Source organism: Nylanderia fulva, unplaced genomic scaffold (genome assembly GCF_048542155.1).
Source record: "Nylanderia fulva isolate GAGA-0341 unplaced genomic scaffold, ASM4854215v1 Scaffold18, whole genome shotgun sequence".
NCBI classification, from domain to species: domain Eukaryota; kingdom Metazoa; phylum Arthropoda; class Insecta; order Hymenoptera; family Formicidae; genus Nylanderia; species Nylanderia fulva.
The window spans coordinates 2203217-2225024 of record NW_028190055.1 but is presented as its reverse complement, the minus strand read 5'-3'; the positions used below and the strand labels follow the sequence as shown (position 1 = coordinate 2225024).

At 36.2% G+C, this 21808-nt stretch overlaps 3 protein-coding genes across 7 annotated transcripts; 1 reads left to right on the top strand and 2 right to left on the bottom strand.

Annotated features, from left to right (window-relative positions):
* Positions 1 to 3721: 3721 nt before the first annotated feature.
* Positions 3722 to 13986, bottom strand: LOC114945991 (uncharacterized). Its single transcript, XM_029322374.2, has 11 exons — positions 13327 to 13986; positions 11735 to 11832; positions 11100 to 11246; positions 10896 to 11015; positions 10591 to 10741; positions 10210 to 10339; positions 9688 to 9841; positions 8980 to 9168; positions 8789 to 8908; positions 4837 to 8696; positions 3722 to 3789 (listed from the first exon to the last, which is right to left on the bottom strand). Exons 1-11 carry the CDS (start codon positions 13658 to 13660, stop codon positions 3780 to 3782), a joined length of 5313 nt encoding a protein of 1770 aa, XP_029178207.2. The 5' UTR covers positions 13661 to 13986; the 3' UTR covers positions 3722 to 3779.
* A 252-nt stretch (positions 13987 to 14238) lies between these two features.
* Positions 14239 to 15971, top strand: Secp43 (tRNA Selenocysteine associated protein). Of its 3 annotated transcripts, none has more exons than XM_029322380.2 (6): positions 14239 to 14344; positions 14544 to 14649; positions 14762 to 14836; positions 15036 to 15358; positions 15512 to 15711; positions 15813 to 15971. In XM_029322380.2, exons 2-6 carry the CDS (start codon positions 14608 to 14610, stop codon positions 15935 to 15937), a joined length of 765 nt encoding a protein of 254 aa, XP_029178213.1. In that variant the 5' UTR covers positions 14239 to 14344; positions 14544 to 14607; the 3' UTR covers positions 15938 to 15971. The 3 variants fall into 3 exon arrangements, with proteins under 3 accessions (XP_029178213.1, XP_029178211.1, XP_029178212.1); XM_029322378.2 differs by having other exon boundaries at positions 14762 to 14959; XM_029322379.2 differs by having other exon boundaries at positions 14239 to 14649; positions 14762 to 14959.
* A 10-nt stretch (positions 15972 to 15981) lies between these two features.
* On the bottom strand, positions 15982 to 21581 carry Bdp1 (transcription factor TFIIIB component B'' homolog Bdp1). Of its 3 annotated transcripts, none has more exons than XM_029322375.2 (6): positions 21406 to 21581; positions 20360 to 20932; positions 19810 to 20245; positions 19266 to 19699; positions 18015 to 18116; positions 15982 to 17880 (listed from the first exon to the last, which is right to left on the bottom strand). In XM_029322375.2, exons 2-6 carry the CDS (start codon positions 20901 to 20903, stop codon positions 17144 to 17146), a joined length of 2253 nt encoding a protein of 750 aa, XP_029178208.2. In that variant the 5' UTR covers positions 20904 to 20932; positions 21406 to 21581; the 3' UTR covers positions 15982 to 17143. The 3 variants fall into 3 exon arrangements, with proteins under 3 accessions (XP_029178208.2, XP_085337597.1, XP_029178209.2); XM_085481471.1 differs by lacking the exon at positions 21406 to 21581 and adding an exon at positions 21256 to 21395; XM_029322376.2 differs by lacking the exon at positions 18015 to 18116.
* Between the last annotated feature and the right edge of the window lie 227 nt (positions 21582 to 21808).

Genomic DNA, 21808 nt, shown 5'->3' with positions numbered 1-21808 from the left:
TATGAAATTTATCTTTAGCATGTTTTAAGTATTTTTCTATCTTATTCAAAAGTACATTTTATCTCGGGAATGACAAAAGGGTAGGAGAATCATCTTTTGATTTTGTACGATTTCATACTTTGTACAATTTCGGTCCGAGTCACAACATTCGTGATCATTTCGTGATCACGATTTAGGATTAATGTTCGCATTTCACTGGGAAATAAATGCGCGTGCAAGTGCAGTTAGTTTTATAAAATTATTACAATTCTAGTAATATAGAACTCGAAATGTGTCGTAAAATGTAGCACGCTCTAATTGCACGCACAACATCTCTCTTAATAAATTAAGCTAGAAGCTTGTCAGCGATTTCACAAAAAATATCATTTTAAAATATTCACAATAATAAAAATGAAAACGTCGACGCAAAATCCGTGTTTTAATGCAATCGATTTACTTCATGTTTCTCCTTTGCTTCTTAATTATTGCATGCCCCTTATTCACTTGGTCTCGAAACTTGTAGAGAAATATTACAAATTTAGCTTGTTACACTTATTGTCGGTATAATATGTAAAAATTCTGCGCTTACTAGAGTCCAGACAAATTGCGAGATGCAGGATAGAAAAAAATGTCATAATTGCACGTGCAATTATTGCTCAGCGCGAGACAGGTACAAGAACGTTTATAATTGTCATCATAATCATCATTCTACTTTAACATTAGCCACCAGCAACGTGGCAAATATATATGTATTTGTACATATACATACACATGTATGTATGTATATATATTTACATTTGTAACGAGATTTGTATTGTAAATAACGACAAACGAGAGATATATATATCTATATAATTTAAGATATATTATATAATAATAATAATATAATAATAGATCTCGACGTATTTAGTCGTAATTTTCTGATAATTTCGAACTACCTAAACGCGATAACTTTGACGATACCTTCGACGAGACTCGAATCTGTTTCTAATGTTTTAAAAAGAATATAAAAAAAGAGAAACACATGTATATGATATAAAAGATCACAAGTTGCTTAAAAAAAAAAAAGATTTCAATATTCTAACTCAAATTAATAAATACAACGCGATACAAAGCGATAAAAAGTTAATCTCTTAATAAACCTTAATCCTACAAAATATAAAAAATATTTCATATACATAAAAAATTTAAAAAAATCTTGCCTGATGTCTATTAAAATATAAAAGTCGCATATATATGCATGTATATATTGCAATAAGATTATTTCTTATCTTTAATCAAGCTAGAAATTAATTCTTTTATTCAAATTCTAAGCGTATAAAAAAATAATATAAATTATTTTATTATATTCATACTTTTAAAGATATATAACATATCGACAAGAACTTCATCTCATATTATTAGAGCTTTCATTAGATCCATTAGATCTCTCACCAAATACAAATTCGAGTCTTCGAAATCTATCGTCTGTGATGTAAAACACGATTACTTCTAATAGTAATCGTGAATATTTCTCGATCGCGCCTTCTCCGTTCGATGCACACAATGTACACACCAATATACACACGCACACGCACACAAATATACATATAAATGTATAGAACATCTCAGAGAATATGATAACCAGTAGTAGAAATCATATTATAAAGCTAGAGGTTTGATATTGCGATTAAGAAAAATTTAAGTTTTATAAACAACTTTTAATTTTTAACATTAAATATTTTTCTGATATATAATTCAAATTACAATATTTACAAACAAGATTTCGAATTAATTACGAATTAATTAAAATAATCTATTTACACTCTTAAAGCTCGATTAGCTGCATCTCTTAATTTTCAATCTTAGATGCCGCTATATTCAATTGTACTGGCAGATGTATCTTCGGCTGAGAAATCGACTTTACATTTTCCCTTCAAGAGTGACCTATATTACTGATTCTCATATTTTCTACGATACTATATATATATGCAAGGCATTCGGGAAGTTTTCCATAGTTTTTCAGTTAACAGTGATGTACACATTTAAGTAATAATTCGTTAAAGTATTTCGTTTAAGGTATAATCGCCACATATCTTTATAGGTCAGTGTTCCTTAAACTGCGTTTCACGAAAAAAATCTGTAAATATGTAACTGATGATTCTTTTTAATGATTAGTACGTTAATTGCGACAAATATTTATTCCTCTGTTATATCTACTTCACACTGTATATAATTCATCCAACAAAAAGTAAGATTTAAATCGTAGAAAGTTACATTGAAAAAGTTTACACTACTCGTGTTTTATATACAGGGTGTCCTGTCACCCAAGATGTCCTTTCAATAGGATCTTATAATTTATAATGTATATACATTTATACTTGACGAAACTACTTGTGTGAATGCATCGATGTTGAAACAATCTCACCGCCATCTTTAATTTAACATATTTACGTAATTAATTGAAAGGACATCTTCAATATAATCGCAATGAAACACCTCTTTTGCCTGTTATGATTTTTCAAACGAAAAATCTTTATAGAGACTCGAGGGACGACAAAGAAATGATTCTACAGCAACCTTTGACGTCTTCTAATTTGTAAGTTTAAGAAGCACTGGCTTTTTTCACATTCATCACGATGCCAGGATGTTACGTGTCGCGCGAGACAGTGGTGCACGTTAAGTTTTATAATTTTTCCATAGATCGACTGTCTTCGAGACTAGAATCGATCGTCTATACATTTTCGTAATCTTTCTACTCTGGTTTCATTGACCCTCTTTTCTCTATATTCTTCCTTTATTCCCTTCTGTCCGCGAAATAAGAAAAATGGTCGACACGAAACTAACTAGCACATAAGATACATAAGATATTTGACATCTATTACAATCAAAAATTAAGTTTACAACGCTCGCTTATATATACATATTATAATATACATACACACACATATATAGATATATAATGTATATGTATATATACTATATGTATATAAATATATATATATACTCTTCTCCTTTACTACTGGAAATCACCAAAAATTCCGCGCCCTAATTCCGTACATTCTTTCTTTAAAGTACTCTGATAATTCCAAGAATCTATGGAACAGAGATTTGTAAAAACGTAGCTCTATTGAATCCAAGACGGAAGATCTGATATATAATAAAGATCCAGAGATATTAAAAATTGATAGCCACATAGATCAGATTCCCTTCTATAGGTTCTATAGGTATTCATAGATAGAGAATCAAAGAGACATTAAAAATTTATAATCTGACTACAAAAATGCGTGTTATCAAGGTTCTCTGTGCAGATGAACACACTGTTTCAAGTATTTTCAACAAAGAATTCATTTAAAAAAGAGCCATTTTAAAAATGCCAAATATCTGTCAAATTGATTCTTCCTAATTTATCAAACTTTAAAACTAAATTCTACAAAGACGAAGAGAGAATTTGACAAACTAGAATTTAGGAAACTAGAAATTTTTGGACTCGAAGATGTAAAAGAGGGAATCGATTAAGGGTCGATATTAGAAGCTAATGGAATCAGGAATTTCTAGCTACGAAAGATGCGTTAGATTAAGTATCTGCGGAATCGATGGTTCTTGAAGTCAAGCATCCGGCGTTTGTTCTCGATGTCTTCTACAAAGAAGAAGTTTCAAGCAGCATTCAAATTCGCCAATTGGCGTAACGCCGATACTTTGGCTCGAGTTGCATCAGCACTTGTTCGAGTTCGTCGATTTCATCATCCTCGTCATCATCATACTCCATCAGGCCTGCCTCGTATGCTTCGCCACCACTATCTTCCTTCATCTCCATCGCATTACTTCGGACTGCAAAGACGAAACATTATCATGTCGAAGAAAACAACAAGAAAAAACTTGAAAAAATTTTTATAATTAAATCAAATAATAAAATAGATAAAGTTGCTTGTATAACTTGATTATTTGTTGTAAAATTGCAGTTTTTAAATTGTAATAACTAATATCGAAATTTATGCAATGATGAAAACATGCAGCGACAAGAGGTAATCGACAAAAAAAAGATAAAAACGTGAAATTATATAAAGCAGGCTTTAAAAGACATAGTTTTTTTTAGCCTTCATGTTTTGCTGTTAATAAAGCAGAAGCGTTACTGTTGTCAAAGGGTGAGGAACCAATTTAGCAGGGAAACGAACGAAAAGATTGTAAAATAAAAAGCTCCATAAGAAAATCTTGTAACTTTCTACAAGTTTTCATATAACGTCCAAATAATCGACCAAAAGATCACATTTTTCATCGTTTCCCGCTTCGTACAAGTCGCAATGCAGTTGCCAAATATTTAAAATCTTTTCGATTTTTTTTCAGATATTCCCAACAATAGCACTGATACAAAAGCAGACGCTGATGGCATAAATTGCAAAAGCGAGCAAGCGGGAAATCAAGAAGAGTCGAAGCAGTGGGAAAGAAACATCCTCTTCCACACATTAACTCTTAGAATGCACCATCTTTCTCAATACGACGTAACGTAGAAGTCATCTAATTTATTTGATATTTATGTATTTCGTTCTTCGATCGGACGTTGCTCAATCGGAACTGTAAAAGAAACTCTCTCAAGTTAAAACAATTCGATTCCCTACATCGAGTTCTATCTTGACATAATAACATTGAAGGGATTATCTGCCAGTTTTATTTATTTTCATCGGCGAGCCAAAATATAAATCATCTTCTCCTCTTATTTCAAGATTGTAAGACGACGACTAAACCCGTTTTCGATTAATACAAGACTCAAAGTTTAATAATCGCGAGCGAAACGCATTCTAAGATTCCTGCAGGAAGTTTCTCAGAAGAAGAAGCCTAAAGAGGAGAAGCACAGTACACGCCGGCCTATAGTACACTCACCTGGTGCCGTGCACGGGCGCAGGGGAGTGCGCGATTACCGGCGGTGCCGGTCGAGCGACTCCTTCATCGGCAACAGGCCGCGTCGTGCCGACGACCGCGCACTTGAGATACGGGACGACGACGCCGACGCCGACGCCGACCACGCCGCCGTCGCCGTCGCCGTCGCCGCTCGTGCTATCGCTATCGACCAGTCGAGTCTCCCTCGCGAGGAAATCCGACGCAAACTCCCCGAACTCTTCCTCGTCGTCGTCGTTATCGTCACGCGTGGGCCTCTTCGGCGTCGCGACCATCTCCAGCGTGCTGATGCCAGAGGTAGCGGATTCCATCCTGATACATATCGACGAACACTCGGACTCGATCCCCGAGTCCACGCTCTCCTGAAGACTGCTACGCGGAGGTGGAGGTGGAGGCGGCGGCGGAGGTATCGACGGGATCTCCGTCATCCCGACAACAGTCGGAATCTCGTCGATTGTCAACGCAGTCTCCTCGATCCCGGAATCCTGACTGTTTCTGTGCACGTTTCCGGGATTCTCGATCAGAAGCGTGCTGCTGCTCGTCGACGTGGTCACGGTGGTCCTCGAAACGGGAGGCGACAGCTCGTCTTCTACGGACGTGCCGTCCGTGGAGACGTCGGTCATGCAAAAGATAAGCTCCTCCGCGTCGGATTTGTCCAGACTTGTCTCGTGCGGCGATAGAGTGACAAGAATAGTCGAGTCAACCGTCGGCTTGCTCCGCTCGTCGTCTTCCTCTGGATGACTGACGGTCTCGGCAGCGGTTTCAAGGATAATTCGATGTTTGTCGACGTTATTTGGCATGAACGACCGTCCTCCTGGCACCTCCTGGCTCTCTGGTTCGCCTGGACTCGTCGTCTTCGATTCTCCGTGCGGATCTATCTTAATATTTACACTTGTACTTGTTGCACGATCAACGGAATCGCGGAGATCCTCTCCCTCCCTCCTGTTCGTTAAATCGCACCGACGATCTCGGCACGTGTTACTGGTAACTTCCTCGTTTAAGTAAACGCTCGCGTCCTTCGACGACGTCGACGACGTCGACGATGGTCCGTTGTTTCCTGACACAGACCCGATCATGTCGACATCGTCATCCGTCGTGATCGACGCGATACTTACGCTATCTACTTTCTTACTATCGTACGCTATGTTAGAAATCGGAAAAAACCTACTATCACTAGTCTGATTAATACTGTCCGTGGTTGTATCACATGTCCTTACCATCGCGGCATTCGTTTCTTCCGCGTCGTCGTCACGTTGTAAACACTTTGCATCGTTATTCCTTAAAATCTCCGAATCGTCGCATCTTAAGCATTCGACGTCATCATCGCACTTGGTACGTTTTGAATCCTGTGCTACATCGTCACGCTCTTCCTCGTTAACAGAATCCTCAAAACGTTTAGCATCGTTACAGTCTACGCATACACCGGCAATTTGACTTAATCCTAGAGCAGAATATCCGGCTACGTCTGTTAATCTTACATTTATACACGCGATAGACTCGCTCGCCGGCGACGACGACAACAAGACCGCTGCTGCATTTGTCGTGACCCGGACGTCGCCTAATACTAAGTTATCCACGAAATCGTCCTTTGATTGCACACTTTCAGGTAACAGTCGATTACTAATTCCGTCAGACTCCGTTCGAATATCCTTCTTCTCGTTAACATCGCCTGCGTCATCTCGCACACTCGCAGACTCTTTCCCATCGTTTCTTGGAACATCATTTCGCAGTCTCTCATCTTCCGAATAGTCATGCGCAACCTCATATCTTTCCTGTGTATCCTTGCTTTCTTGAAAATTTTTATCAACGTTCCTAACAATCTCCTGGCTCTTCTGATCTTCTAAATTCCTTTCACCAATTTCTATAGTTTTTATCGGATCTAATAATTTATTCTCATCACTATTCGAAACTTGACTCTCTTCCTGACTGGTAAAATCCTTCTCATCGTCCCTGCTAATCTGATCTGATAACTTTTGCTCGTCGTTCTCAGGAATCCTACTACTCTCTTGATCACACAAATTCTCGTCCCTCCTAATAATCTGATTCTTCTCCGTACTGACCAAGTTTTCTTTCTCGTCCTTCGTGCTATCATTCCGTTTTTGATAAAATAAATTATTCTCGCTATTCTTAATCACTTGATCCTGCTCAATCAGACTATTACCATCGTTTCTCGTCACTTCGGTTTCTTCCAAATTCCTGTCTCTGATATTCGTATCCTGAGTTTTCATTTGATCAAAGAACTTGGCGCCATGCTCGGCGAGACTCGCCTGCGGCTCGAGCTTGAAAGATGCAAATATACCAGTCAGATTCTGCAACTGCGATATATTCAATCCTATCGATTTATTCTTCAAGGGAGATCCATGTTCCGAGGACCACGAGCCGTCAATCTTAGTTCGGCCTTCCTTTAAATACTGCTGCAACCTGTCGCCCAATGCCATCACACCGCTGACATTCTCCTGCAAGGAGCTTCTCGTGTCCATAGAGGCGCTCGAGGAATCCGAGAATAACTGTCCAGGATGCTGGAACAATGATAGGAGCCTCTCTAGACTGGACTTGTGCTTCTGCACCGATGTGCTCGGTTGTTCCCGTGGATGCAACTCGGACGTGCGAGTCAAGGACGTTCCCGTCCAAGCGGTACTCGCGGAAGATCTCGACGTGCTGGTGGATAACTCCTCCGAAATTGCTCGATTTAATTCCGAAGTGTTATCCAAGGACAATTCTATCGCGTTCGAGGCCTTATCCCCGACTACACTAATCGAAAGCGTATCTTCATTCGGATATGCAGGTACTTGAAGTTCCTTTGTACTCGTATACACGATGCGACGATCTGCGATCGCCTCGGTAACCCTGTCGGTTGTCGCGGCACTCTCAGAACCCGTCGTAACGTTGCTCTGATCACCTTTGTTTTCGTCACAATAATCCGTCTCGTTTTTTTCAGATTGCGACGACGTCTCGATTACACCACTCCGGTCCACTCGTTCTTCTTCAATCTTCGTCATCTTCTCATATTCATCCTTGGATGTCGCGGTAATGCTCTCATCAATTTCGAGTCGTTCTTTAACCTGCTGTTCGCTCGACGGAATCTTCGTATCTTTGACGCAACAATCTTCATGCTTGACGATGTCTTCGCTTGAAGAGGACGTTTCTTTCGCTAACGGAACTACGTGAACCGTATCGGATACAGACACGACCATATCACCGCTGATATCCGTCTTATTGATCACGCTGTCGGCATCATCCGAGTCTGCCGCGTCGATTTTGAAGCCGATCGTGATTGAGCTGCCGCTAGTAGAGGCGACGACCGATTTGGGCGACGAGGGGCCGGCGTCCACCGACTTGACGACCGACACCCGAAACCGCGACGACCCGCCCGGACTCGACGCACCGGGGAAGAAATTCGGGGAGGAGCCGAGGGATGGCGGAGTAGTGACGGGCGAGGTGGATGCCGAGGAATCGGTGGAGCGTAGCGAAGCCTCCGGCACCCGGCATACGACGAAACGGTTCCGAGACGGACTGGGGATCGGACTGGCTACGGGGGAGGGAATCGGACTGGGGGCTGGGGATCGCAGACGGCCACCGCTGGTGCGTTTTGCCGGTTCCAGCGTGGCGCGCGTCGCCGGCTCGTCGGCGGCCAACGATGTCGCCGATCGACCGGATGACGGGCTTGGCAGTGTCTGACAGGTGAGCGAGATCTTACGGGAGCTCGCGTTCAGTAGTCGACTCGGATGCTGCGGGCTCTCGGCGTCCTCGGCGGATTCCTCCAGCAGACGACGCTCTTCCTCGTTCTGGTTGCAACGACCGCGAATCTCCGTAATCAGTTTCATGTACTCGTGCAAGGGACCATCCTTTGTTTAGAAAAGATAATATTAATGAAACGAACATAAAGAGAAGATTATAGAACAGATAGAGAGAGTATATAAGTTCCTACAAAACTCACTATTTTTATCCGAGGTTTGTCATCCAAGTCGATCTGCGTTACGGTCTTATTCACCTTCATTATATTCGCGAGAGCACACATTCCGCGTATTTGTATGCTGTTATCCCGCAAATCTATTCTCTGCAAAAGCGAAAAAGAGTTGAACAAGGCATCAAGCGTAATCGGATTAATAGTATAACCGGAGAACTTACCTGCAAAACTTGATTCGTCTCCATAATCTCGGCCAGCGTAATTATTCCCTCGCACGTGAGCTCCGTCGATTGCATGCCCAATTGCAGGAGAACGCGATTCTGCTTCAGTGAGTCGTTAACGACTCTTAGTGTCTCGTCCGTCAGCATATTCTGACCGATATTCAGAGTCTCCAATGTTTTTGATAATGCCTGAACATAATTATTGCGGATGTAATAGGGCAGCAAACGCGTTAAGCTACAAATAGCATACTTTTTATTGCTTCATTTATTTATTTCTTGATAATTCAAATAATTGCAGATCTTTCCTCGATTTTCCACGTGTAGTACTTAAGCTATTAATGATATTATTTCAATTTTCTATTATTTTTCTATTATTTCTCCATTATTTTTTCTCTGTTATTTCTCTATTAATTTCTCTTAATTTTAACATATACTAACAATAACAACATGAACATATATAACACAAAATAATAAATATATAAAAAATAAACGATGCAAGAAAAAAACAACAGTAAAAATTTTAATAATTCAACTCATATTGAATAAAATTTACTTGCAAGAAGACATCGTGCACAGTGAGTTACAGTTATTAATAATTGATGTGTTTATATAAATCACAAAAAAAATTATCGTGACGAGATGATAGCCGACATTACGATTGTATAAAGATGATATGAAAAGCCACAAGATATTCGTTATAATACATACTATAATCCTCGAGAAGTAAGGTGACGAGTTCTTAGTTAGACGATTGTTCCACAATACCAGGATACTGAGTCCTCTACCGGTCTTATCTTCGTTCACTTGATTGATTAGACCCTCCAAAATGTCTCGTACCCCATCGTCCTGGACGTTATTATTACTAAGGAAAAAAACATTTCCAAAAGAAAGAGAATCTGTACTAAAAACATCGTTACTCGCTTAAGCGCAATGCTACGTCTCTCACAGATACAAAGCAACATCTACACAACCTACACATAAAAGTATATTTATATAAGAGTTACTGCGCACAACTTCTACTCATTTTCGCGACAAATTAAAAAAAAATAGTTCGTAGAGAGAAACCTACAGAAAATGACATGAAAAAAAAATACAAGAAAAAAAGACTAATATACAAAATGTATATACTTTACATATACACATACACACACCACACATTCTTACATTTATCTTTCTAAAGAAAGCTAAGAGACAAATGATGGTTCTTGATTATCGAGCAATTAATCGTACCTAATGTCGAGCAATTGCAAATGATTGTTCATCCTTAAGAGAGATCCAAGTTGTATAGCATCATATAGATCAAGCCCGTTATCGGCTAAATATAATTCCCGTATACCGCTATTCATTTTCAGGGCTGTAACTGTTAAAAAACACAACAAAGAGTCATAATTCATATAAATCATTGCAGAAAACTTTCCGATGTTTTACCAATCACGATAACATAATGTTTCGATACGCTTAATACTACTCTTTTATCTCTCAAAAATTATAAACGTTGATAAATATCGTTACGATCAATGTGATAAATTTCAAACAAATACATATAATAGATACGATAAATAGATGCGATATAATATCATAATGAGAAGAATATTGTTACATGATAAATACCAAGTATGACGATTGCTCTGCCTGACAATCCACAGTTTTCCAACTTGAGAACGTGTAGATGAGAAACTAATCGTAATGCACGGCTCAAAATGTTCATATTTTGTTCGTTGAACGTGATGTCCCTTGCTTCAAACTGCTCTAAACACTGAGTCTAAAACAATCAGAACATATTGATTACTCTTTTATTATCATACTTAATATATAACAGAGTGACACTATAAATTAAATATTACAGTAATGAATTGGAATTTAGCCAAGTTAAAAATAAAGATAAAATTTGAAAACTAATATTGACAAGATCGTACCTTCTTAATCATATGGGAGCACGCTTGCCAGCCGCGGGCCCCAATTTCCGGATTAAACGAAATATTCAAGTGTTTTGAGGACTCGTAATATTCCAGCATATCAAATAATATCACGGAACTCTGTAAAAAGAATTGTTCACGTTAATACAAATTATATATGTATATGTATAATATCTAAAAATGTATGTAATTTTATAAAAATACCTCATCATTGAGAGAGGTCCCTTCTAGATTAATCTTATTAAATTGTACTCTCTTCAGTATCTCCTCCAATGGCTCAGAATGATCCTGATCCAAGACTTCCCCTTTCAAATTCAGCTCCTCACATCGATCTTGAGATATATCCAGGGTCTGTATAACAAGAATGAAGAAACATGAATACATAAGAGTGAAAAGCATTCTCTCTTGCAAAGCTGAGACTCAACGTCGAAATTCGGGTAAAATTTGCAAAAAAACGCATTCCTCAAAGCGGCAGAAACTATGTCCGTGCACTACAAAGGCACTGTTAATCTATCTGGTGAAAAAGTCTCGCTAGATCGCTAAAGAACTGCCAGCACAAGTAGCATGTACAAAATGCCATGATTAAAGTAAAAGTAAAAAGAGATAAACTTCACGTTTTTATATCAGCCAGTTTAATGTTTTTCGTTTCAAGTAAATAAGCTCGATACACACTTCCATGTACATAGAACCGGTCCTTTTGCGAGATCATTATTTTGTTGCAACATGCTCACACCTGAATTTAATATCAGATGTGATTTACGCCGGAGAAAAGACGGCATAATATCATGAAATTATATAAATATATGTATTGTAAATTGTGAAGAAGTGGATGCATTTACCTTGAGCTGAACTAAAACGTTTAGCAAGGGTTCGGTGTTGTGACGTGCACAGGACTCCTTGTACGAGAAGATTAAGTCCTCGCGATTCACATTTTCAGCTGGGAACAATTATTAATATTTTTATTTCTCGATATATAAAAATAGCACAGAGATTATAATCATGAGCACGCAAATTTAAAAAAAAAAAAAAATATTATTTTTGAAAATATTTTTATTTGAAATGCAAAAATATTTTTTGACTTTATTGTATTATGCTTTTGAATGTATTAGTATTAACACTTACAAAACGGAAAACATATACGAGAATTTTCAAAGATATTTATAATTGCTGCATTATGCAATTTTTTTTTAATTTTCTAGAAAAAGTAAAGCGTCGAACATGTATATAATATCAGAGTAAATATAATATATGTAAAAAGGGCAGAAAATGTGCATAAAATTAAAGAGAAGTAAGCAATGTGTTGAAGTAAACAATACAGTGTATGGTATATAATTATTTATTTGGTAAAATCACATTACACCTTACACGCACTAATTACAATGAAAAAAGAGAATGATTGTTACAATTTTATCGTATATTGTATGAATCAGATAGACTTTAACATTGCATCAAACTTATAATTAGTACAAGATTAACATTGCGAAATCCTTCACTTGGGACAGAGTCTATAAAAAAAACCTAATATAGCACAGTAACGATGTACAACTGCACTAATAAATAATTGATAAAAAAAATTGTGCAAATGATTAGAGGATATTATGAGAATATTTCCACAGACAAACATTATTATCCTGGTTACGATGTGAATGTTAAGGTATAATTTACTATTGACCCAAAAATTGTACGCAGTTAAACAATTAATTACAAATTTATCATTAATATATTTTCAATACACTTATATATTATATATTGTACACTGAAAGTCTTTTAATATGGTTCATGGAGTGTCTTGCTGCATCTTGAAAAATTTACAATCTTGATGTCAGATAATAATAATTAATTTATATAAAATTTTACAAGTAGCTACATATCGCTGTGTTTTAACCAATATTAGATATTAATTTTATTTGAAATCTTGAGAGCAACAAACATATACAAAACTATCCTGCAACATTATAATAGCATAGGATTAATTATCTACAAATATATATATATATTTATTTATACTATTTGTACTAAATCAGAGATACATGTTGGTTTTATCAAAAGATAATTGACATATTAGGAATAAAATTGAAAACATGCTTCTTTATACCGTACAAAACATTCTTTATAGAATCTTTATAACAAAACATCCACAAACTGATCACATCGACTTTTGTTAGCACTAATCCTGGTTAATTATGTTATCTTCCTCTGTGTCTGTGTCATAGAGGTCAACAACAGATTGCTAACCATAGAGAGCTATTCAACCTAGAGATTGTCGGTGCAGGAGACATGATAAATCATTAAACCTAACAACAAGAGTTAACGCACGATGCACTCCGAGAGAGAGAGAGGTACACTCCAAGGAGGTGCAATCGCGAATGCTCGCTGATGAAGTGATAATACGAAAAAGGAGCAAGGGCTGAGAAATACAATGAATACTCACCGTGCCGCCAGGGATTGGCGGGCTCCAGGTAACCCGTCACCAGATGATTGTCGTTCGCAGGGAAGCTGACTCGTAACGGGGGAACATCGGACGGCTTTGTTGGCCATTTGTTGGTCCAGGAGAGCGAACTCCGCAGCTGACGGCCGTCGATGAAGACGTACGGCGACGGAGGTGGGCCTCCGGTACCGAAACGCGGCCTCCTACCAGCGTACGTCGTCGTCGTCGTCGCTGACGGTGGTGGTGCTGGTGCTGGTGGCGACGAGGGCGTCGCCATCCCGGTCGTCGCATGCTCATCCCCGCAGGTTTGCGTAACCGAGTCCGCTCCCTCGCTCATGCTTCCGGAGCTGCCACTGACATATCTCGTTGTCGCGCACTCGTGTCAGAAACGCGGCTCGCTCGCTCGCTCGCGCACGCACACGCGCACGCACGCACGAACACACACTGGCGTGCGCCACTCACGCGACCGAGTCGCGACACCCTACATACACGCGCGCGCAACGCACGCACGCACGCACGCACCTTCGCGACAGCTTACCGTCCGCCCGGGGGGTCGGCTGACGGCTCTCCACACGGGACAAGCTCGTCACGGCGTACGTCAACGCGCCTCGGCGGTACTTACACGATCGCTGCGCGCATTACCGCGCCCGCCATCTTTGTTGCCATCGGTCATGGAAGTCGCGATGCAACGAGACGTGCAACGTGGAATGCAGACAAGCATCAAATCCACCATATCGCGCTCCTATACTCGTCCAATAGCAACGTTCCATGTGGTCGAAATCGGTCCCGATTGGTCCAAACGCTTTCGACGAGGCCAATCGGAATGATTCATTGACTGAATCTGAATTACGGGAACCAATCACGTTCGATTTTATTATCGAATCGAACGCACCGTGTCTAGATATTCGTGCATCGTGATCGTCAATTTTTTTCCACTTGTCAACAACATAACGCCTTTCGCGTATAGGCGGTGTTTATGAGGCGGTGTTTATATACATTTTTCGCATCTATTTCTCTATATGTAAGTTTCGAGATTAATTTATATATGGAACTTAGTGATCTCAAACCAAGAGATACAGTTCCGAATAATTAATTTTTCGTGCTTTGGCTCTGTTGGCCGATTTAAAAAACATCATATTTATATTCTTAATATTGAGAGCCGATGAAAATATTTCTTTCTGATATATATAATTGTTCTATTACATTTCTTACTCACGTAGAACTGTTAAATAAAGATTGAGATCAAATAAAGGAAAAAAGTAGAGGAAATTGGAGTAAAAGAAAATGTCAGGACCAATGGTACTGTGTCAGCTGTGGATGGGTGGTGTGAGTAAATTATTTAAATAAATTACACGCAACCTAGCACACATCTCATTTGATTCACGATTGATTAAATAGATAAATACAAATGCAATTGTTAACAATTATCTTACTTTAGCTGGAGCCATACATGACGGAGAGCTTCATCATGAATGCATTTCACAAGATGGGCGAACAGCCACAGACGGTAAAGGTAATGCGGAATCGATACACAGGTGAGCCTGCAGGATATTGCTTTGTACATTTTCCAACTGACGAAATGGCTCTCGATGCCATGCACAAATTAAATGGCAAAGTGATACCCGGTTCAAATCCTGTGAGTATATTGCGATAAAATGTACACATAAAATTGTCGATTGTTATTCTAATATTGTGTTATCCTAATTTTGCAGCCTGTACGATTTCGCTTAAATCATGCCAGTACAACGGGAAAACCTGCAGCTGAGAGAGAATTCAGTATTTGGGTAGGCGATTTGTCCACCGATGTAGATGATTATTCTTTATACAGAGCATTTGCTGCAAAATATAATTCAATCAGGACAGCTAAAGTTATATTGGATAGCTCAGGATTCAGTAAAGGCTACGGTTTTGTTAGATTTGCAAATGAGGAAGAACAGAAGAACAGCTTAATCACCATGAATGGTTATAGAGGACTTGGAACTAAATCTCTGAAAATTTGCAATGCTGTACCTAGACCCTGGAATAAAATATCTGGGTAAATTAATTACATAAATTGTATTGCAATATAATTATATATTTTAAGAGATAAATTTGTTCTGATATTATTCAGAGAAATATTCATCTTTAATATTGTGTTACAAAGAGTCGTTTATAAAAAAAAAAAAAAAACTTTTTTATCATTTTGCAGTTCAACACCACCACAATCAACTTCTGAATATCCAGCATCAAATATGAATTCAGAAGCATATAATTATTATGATACATCATCATATTGGAACAGTTACAGTGCTTGGCAACAAGGCTATTACGAAAGTGAACCAACATCAGATGCCTATAACAATTATGTATCTGATCAGAAACCTGAGGAAGACGAATTAGAATTAATCGGTATATATGTATTTACACTCAATTGTAGTTTTTTCAAAAAAATTCAATCTTAACTATTTTAATCTAGCATATTTAAATTTATATTTCTGTTTCTTTTACAGAACATTCGGTCCCTATTGACATTGATAAGGCAAATAGAGAAATAATCGAACAAGACTATAATTTATGGGATGCTTTGGAAAGTTCAAAATGGATTCCATGCGATACTATAGAATTGTGCTATTAATTAATTAAGAATAAAGTATAAAGAATATATCTCACTTTTAAATGTTTAATTACAAAATATTTTTTATTGATTCTAAGAAAACGTTGAAAATTAAAAATCTGCACTTTCCTTACACAACATAAATTTTTCATTGCAAAGATAAATGCATGCATATTCATCATAATTGCTCGTTATTTTATTTATGATAGCTGCATTGATGTATTCGCTGCAACAATTTTGTTGCTATAAAATAATCAATTATGATAATACATCTTTACATTATATACACTATCATGGCAGTACATTGGCAATACCATTGAGCTCTATACATTATTAGAACTGACACTCAAGATGTTGACTGAAAAAGAACCTTTACAATAGATTTTGTCTTTCTCAGTTCTCATCTTCAATAAGAGTTTTCTATACTCAATGCTATAAAAGGTAATAAGTGCTTAAATAAATTTTATACATGTGGCTACTTGTATAAAATCGTTGAGACTAAAACTTATCCTTACTACAACGTTTCCTTTTAGCTTATATTCTTATTCTACAAATGTTTGTGTGCAATAAAATTATATACACAAATATCATATATGTGTGCATATGCACAAAATAAAAATGTCACGCGTTTTATCTCTCTCATTAGTTTTCTTCCACTATGGTTATATGACAAATGAGTATATGAGTAATATAAAAGAACCACACTGGATAAAATCTCACTTTGCACACAGTTTTTAAATGATAAACGAGATTACAATTACGAGCAAGAATTATATGAGAGTTTGCACATATGATAATTCATATGATATCATAATATGAATTATACATACAGAATTAAACTTTGACTTCAGATAAAAAAGTAAATATTACAGGAATAAATGTACATAAATACATTGCGCAATTCTTATATATCACAATAAAGTTTTCGATTTATCAGAATAAATTAATTTATCTCTAAATAGAAAATATCCCACATGCTATATTACATAAAGAAATTTTCGTTTCCAATAAAAAAAAATTTAATATATAAATAACAAAATTACAAATGTATCGTCTCGCACATATTTCCCGCAATCCTTTTTTTATATTTTCTTTTTTAATCTATATAAATTAATATTCAATTCTGGCAAATCGAAGATGCGTATTATCTTTGTAATGCTACCTAAAATTAAATGTTATATTTATATAGTTATTAATAACTATACAGCTAAGTACAAATGGAAAAGATCATTTTTCACAAATATTTACAATGTCAACCGATTTAGCAGTTTCTGGCTTATTAGTTAAAAATTCCGATGGCTTCTGCGGATCCGTCGTAGACTCATTAAGCTCAATCGCTGCATTAGCAACGTTATCAACATTCGGACTCACCATATATACTTGTAAAATAGTGTTTCCAGGTTCCTCTGCAGATTCCTTTGTTACGATCACTAAAGATCCCGGTTCCATTTGATTTATATTCGGTATTACGTTCGCAATATTTTCAGGATACGATGTTCCCACACTTTTACCATCCTCAGTTGGAGTGTTTACGACCTCTGTAACTTCCACAGCCACATGTGACGGCATTACCGTTTCGCCAGAATCGTCAATTACTGACGATTCGTTCACATCATTGTCAGATATTGTATTAGATATATTAAGCATATTAATATCAGGTGCTTGCAACTTTTTCGCCTTCTTCGGCTGCCTACCGGATCTAGTCGGTCGAACTCGATAAATCTCTGGAGAGCTGTCTGAATCGCTACAGCTTGCACTCTCAACATCGGAATTGTCAGATGTATCATCCAAACGCCTTTTCAACTTTCGCGCTTTACTTCCCTTTCGTATTTGTTGCGGTGTAGTATTCGCTTCGTTATTTATTTCAACGTCAATTTCATCGCTTGTCAATATCGTTGTGTCTTCAACTTCTTCATTGTTAACAGATAGTGCTTCACATTCCCCGATACTATTCGCTACCAATCCTGTAATGGTTTATTGTATAAATTAATTTATTCTTAAATTATTAATATTCAATATACAGGTTTTGATGTTTAATTATTCATATATATTCCTGTTTCATAAATATCGCTTCAAAATAAGATTGAAATATACTCACGATGCTTACGTCTTCTCATTGATCTGCTCATAGTTTGACCATTTTTAATTTTCTCTGGTTTTTTAAGCTCGTTTTGAATATTTTCTAACTTTTGCAACATTTCTAAAAAAACAAAACAGACATTTCTTATTAATTTGCTTTACTCAAAACAACTTAAATTACCTGTATAATAATAAAATATAATATTAAATTATATAATAATATTAATAATATATATATAAATTTAAAGTATAAGACAGGCAATAAGAGCCGATCGCGGAAGACAGTGCGTTATCCCAACGAAACTAAATTTTTCGTTAGAATTAAATATCTGTGCACAAGGCACCAAATTTTACTTGGTCACTGCCAAGATTTTAAAATATAAAATATTCTCATATATATATATATATATATATTTGAGATTTAATTTCAATAATCCTTTAACCCCCCTACGGAAATAAATAAATGCAAGAGAGAAAAATATAGATCCGAAAGAAATGGCGAATTCCCGATTCAGCGACTCGTTGGGATAACGCACTGTCTTCCGCGATCGGCTCTTATTGCCTGTCTTATACTTTAAATTTATATTTATATGACAGAGCCTTGTTAAACTCTTATATATATATATATGTGTGTATGATGAATAATTAAACATCAAAACCTGTATATTGAATATTAATAATTTAAGAATATATATAATATATAATATATATAATAATATTAATAAAATTCAAAAGCAACAACTTTTTAAATTCTTCATTATTTTGAATTTTTCGGTTCTTTCTTTGCAGTCCAAAGAAAAGACTGTCTATAACAGATTGACTTACGTTGTGACCTCGATATTATTCTAAACAGTACAGTAAACGACAGATATATTATATAATAAATAGAGTCCTGTTTTGTATATCACTGAAATATGGAACATAAATCGATCTGCTTAAGATAATCCAAAGAAAGAATCAAAACATTCAGAATAATTGGTAAAAAATTTGAAAACAAGTTTGTTGTACCTAATATTTTCATCTGGCTCTTATTAGCCTTTCACGTTTAATTTTGAGCTTATATTAAATTTCAAGAAAACAATTATCAATGTGAAACAATGATCAAAGTAAATAAGTAAGACAGAAATAGAGCAAAAATTATTCAATACAAAATCATCAAATCACTCAATATTAGTTGAATATTTTAATAATGCAGTAAAATATTAATAATTTAGTATTATTAATTAAAGATGTAATTAAAAAATACTATAAAAGAGAGAGAGAAATGTACCTAATTGCTCTTCTAACATTTCGGTATCAAACTCTTGATGATATTTTAGAGCTTTTTCGATCAACGAACGATTAACTCTTTCCTCTTTCTTGTATTTTTGTTTAATTTCTTCTCTAGTCCTATTTGGGAACAGAGTCTGCATCAATAAAAAATCGGTACCAACTACGTTCAAGACTCTGTAAAATTTAAGCGTCTCCCATTTCGGCCAATCCTTGCTTCTCTTGTGTTTCTTATAGAAACCACCATTATTGCAAATACCTTCTTCAATAATAATGTCACTCGACATTATTTCTCTAACTCTTTTTGCATCTTTTTGTTCTATTACGAGACTCTGTTCATCTATTATCAATTGACCATCAGGACCGACTTTCACTTGCGGCACAGGCATCACCGACGGATTGTCCTCTTCTTCCTCTTCCGGTATTTCCATCGGTCTGAACAATAAAATGGAATTAAAGTCACAAAATATTGATATATAGATAACGTTTTGTACATATGTGTGCGTGTGTGTGTGTACTTAATCATTACAATTCAATATACTTACTGTGCTGCAATTCTTTGTGGACTTTTGTTCGGCTTCATAGGATTCGTTACGGGATTGTAATATATAAAATCATACATTTTCATCTGACTTTTATCGGGCGTTCTATTTTCGTGTTTCAGTAAAAATTCCCTTCTCGCTTCGGCTAGCCTTCTCGCCGATTCCGAAACCTGCATGCGTCTTCTCTGCATCGCTTTCATTCTTGAAGAAGTATTTTGATTGTCAGCAGCAATACTTTCCTTGTTGCTCTGTACGGAACAAATAGAATCATTTCGTATGCGACTCGGCACGACAACCGTCGTCGCTCTCTTGCCGTGCTCATCTTCAGATTCGCTTGCACTAGCACCACTTCCCTGTATGCTATTCTTCCTTACTCTGCCACCAGTGTCTAATCTCGGTACAGGTCTCATAAAACACAGACGATTCTTTGCAGGAGAAGCTGGAAAAAAAATATATATACATAGCTTTCGAAATGTATTTACACTTTGTAACTGATATATTTTTTAAAGTATTTTTCAATATCAATTTTTTAATCATTTTATATAAGCTTTACTTTCTATTCCTGTCAATGGCAGATCTGGTGGTGGTGAAATACTTTTCTGAACCAAATGATCTGTAAATTTTTCAGGTTTGTCATTTATTTGATCACACAATTTTTGAGAATCCGATTTTACTTGAACACATAATTGTTGAGAGTCTGGTTTCACTTGAACACATAGTTCTTGAGAACTTGGTTTTACTTGAGAATATGGTTCTTGAAAATCTGATCTTTTATGAACTATGACTGGTTCTGGCTCTACAAAACTAGCTTCTTTTTGTTCTTTTTCAATAATTTCCTCAGATGCCTTTGCAACATCTGTAACAACATCTGGATCTTGTTTTAGTATAACAGTATTAGAGATGCCTTCTTCTCTCTCATTTTTTGCCTCTGCAATATCTTTGATAGCTTCTTGTTCAGATTTTGACTCAGCAGCAGCTGCACCTTCCTTGTTTTGTTCTTTATCAGACACACTACTTATATCAGAAGCTACTATATCTTGTGCAGGGTTCTTTCGAATTGGCACACTTGCCAAAGCTTTAATACGTGCTCGACGCATGTTTCCTTTGTAAAAACTTTATATAGAATCTGAATAAAAAATATAGATCAATAAATTAATAAAATAAATTGTAATTAATTATAATACAATATTTATAAATTATAGACACATGCACACACACAAAATATGCAAGCTACAAACACAAAACAATGATATGTACAGATTCTAACTAATAAAACAAAACTTTATTTTAAAAATAAATTTATAATTAATGAAAATTTATAAACATCATTGAGATTAATGTGAAAATTATTATTTATCTACTTTTCAGGTTGAACAAAGATTAATGTGAAAAAATATGAGTTCTAAAACATCAATAATTCTAACGATATAGCTTTCCTCTATTTAATACTTCTTTTAAATATTATCATCGACGTCAATCTCTAGCATAATTTCCGCGTGTAATTTAAATCCGTAGCCACGCATGACACAAAATCGTGGTAAGATATAAATGACAACTGTCACGCGTTCATCTCGAGGTTAGTTTGTCATTATCACTTACCGACAATTCGCTATTTCGACACAAATAAAATGCGAATGCTTTGAAAATCAGTGGATATAGTTTTTTTTTCAATTTACTGCTCAAGTATGGAAAGCAGCTTTATAGTCGCTTCGTTTTTATAAAACACACGCGGATCAAACCGCACGAGACACGCATCAATACGTATGTACATACACTGACTATACACTAACGTAGGATATATGTATACATGCGATACATACACACGTACGCGATACGTGTCGATATAGATCGACCGATTATCTTTCTTGATAAAATGATCAATTTTTTACCGAATAAATAAAAAAAAAAAAAAACATTAATACATTAATGAAATTGAACAATTTGGTACAAATTAATAAAGATATAAGTAAATAATTATATTGTGGAAAAGATATTTTTTATT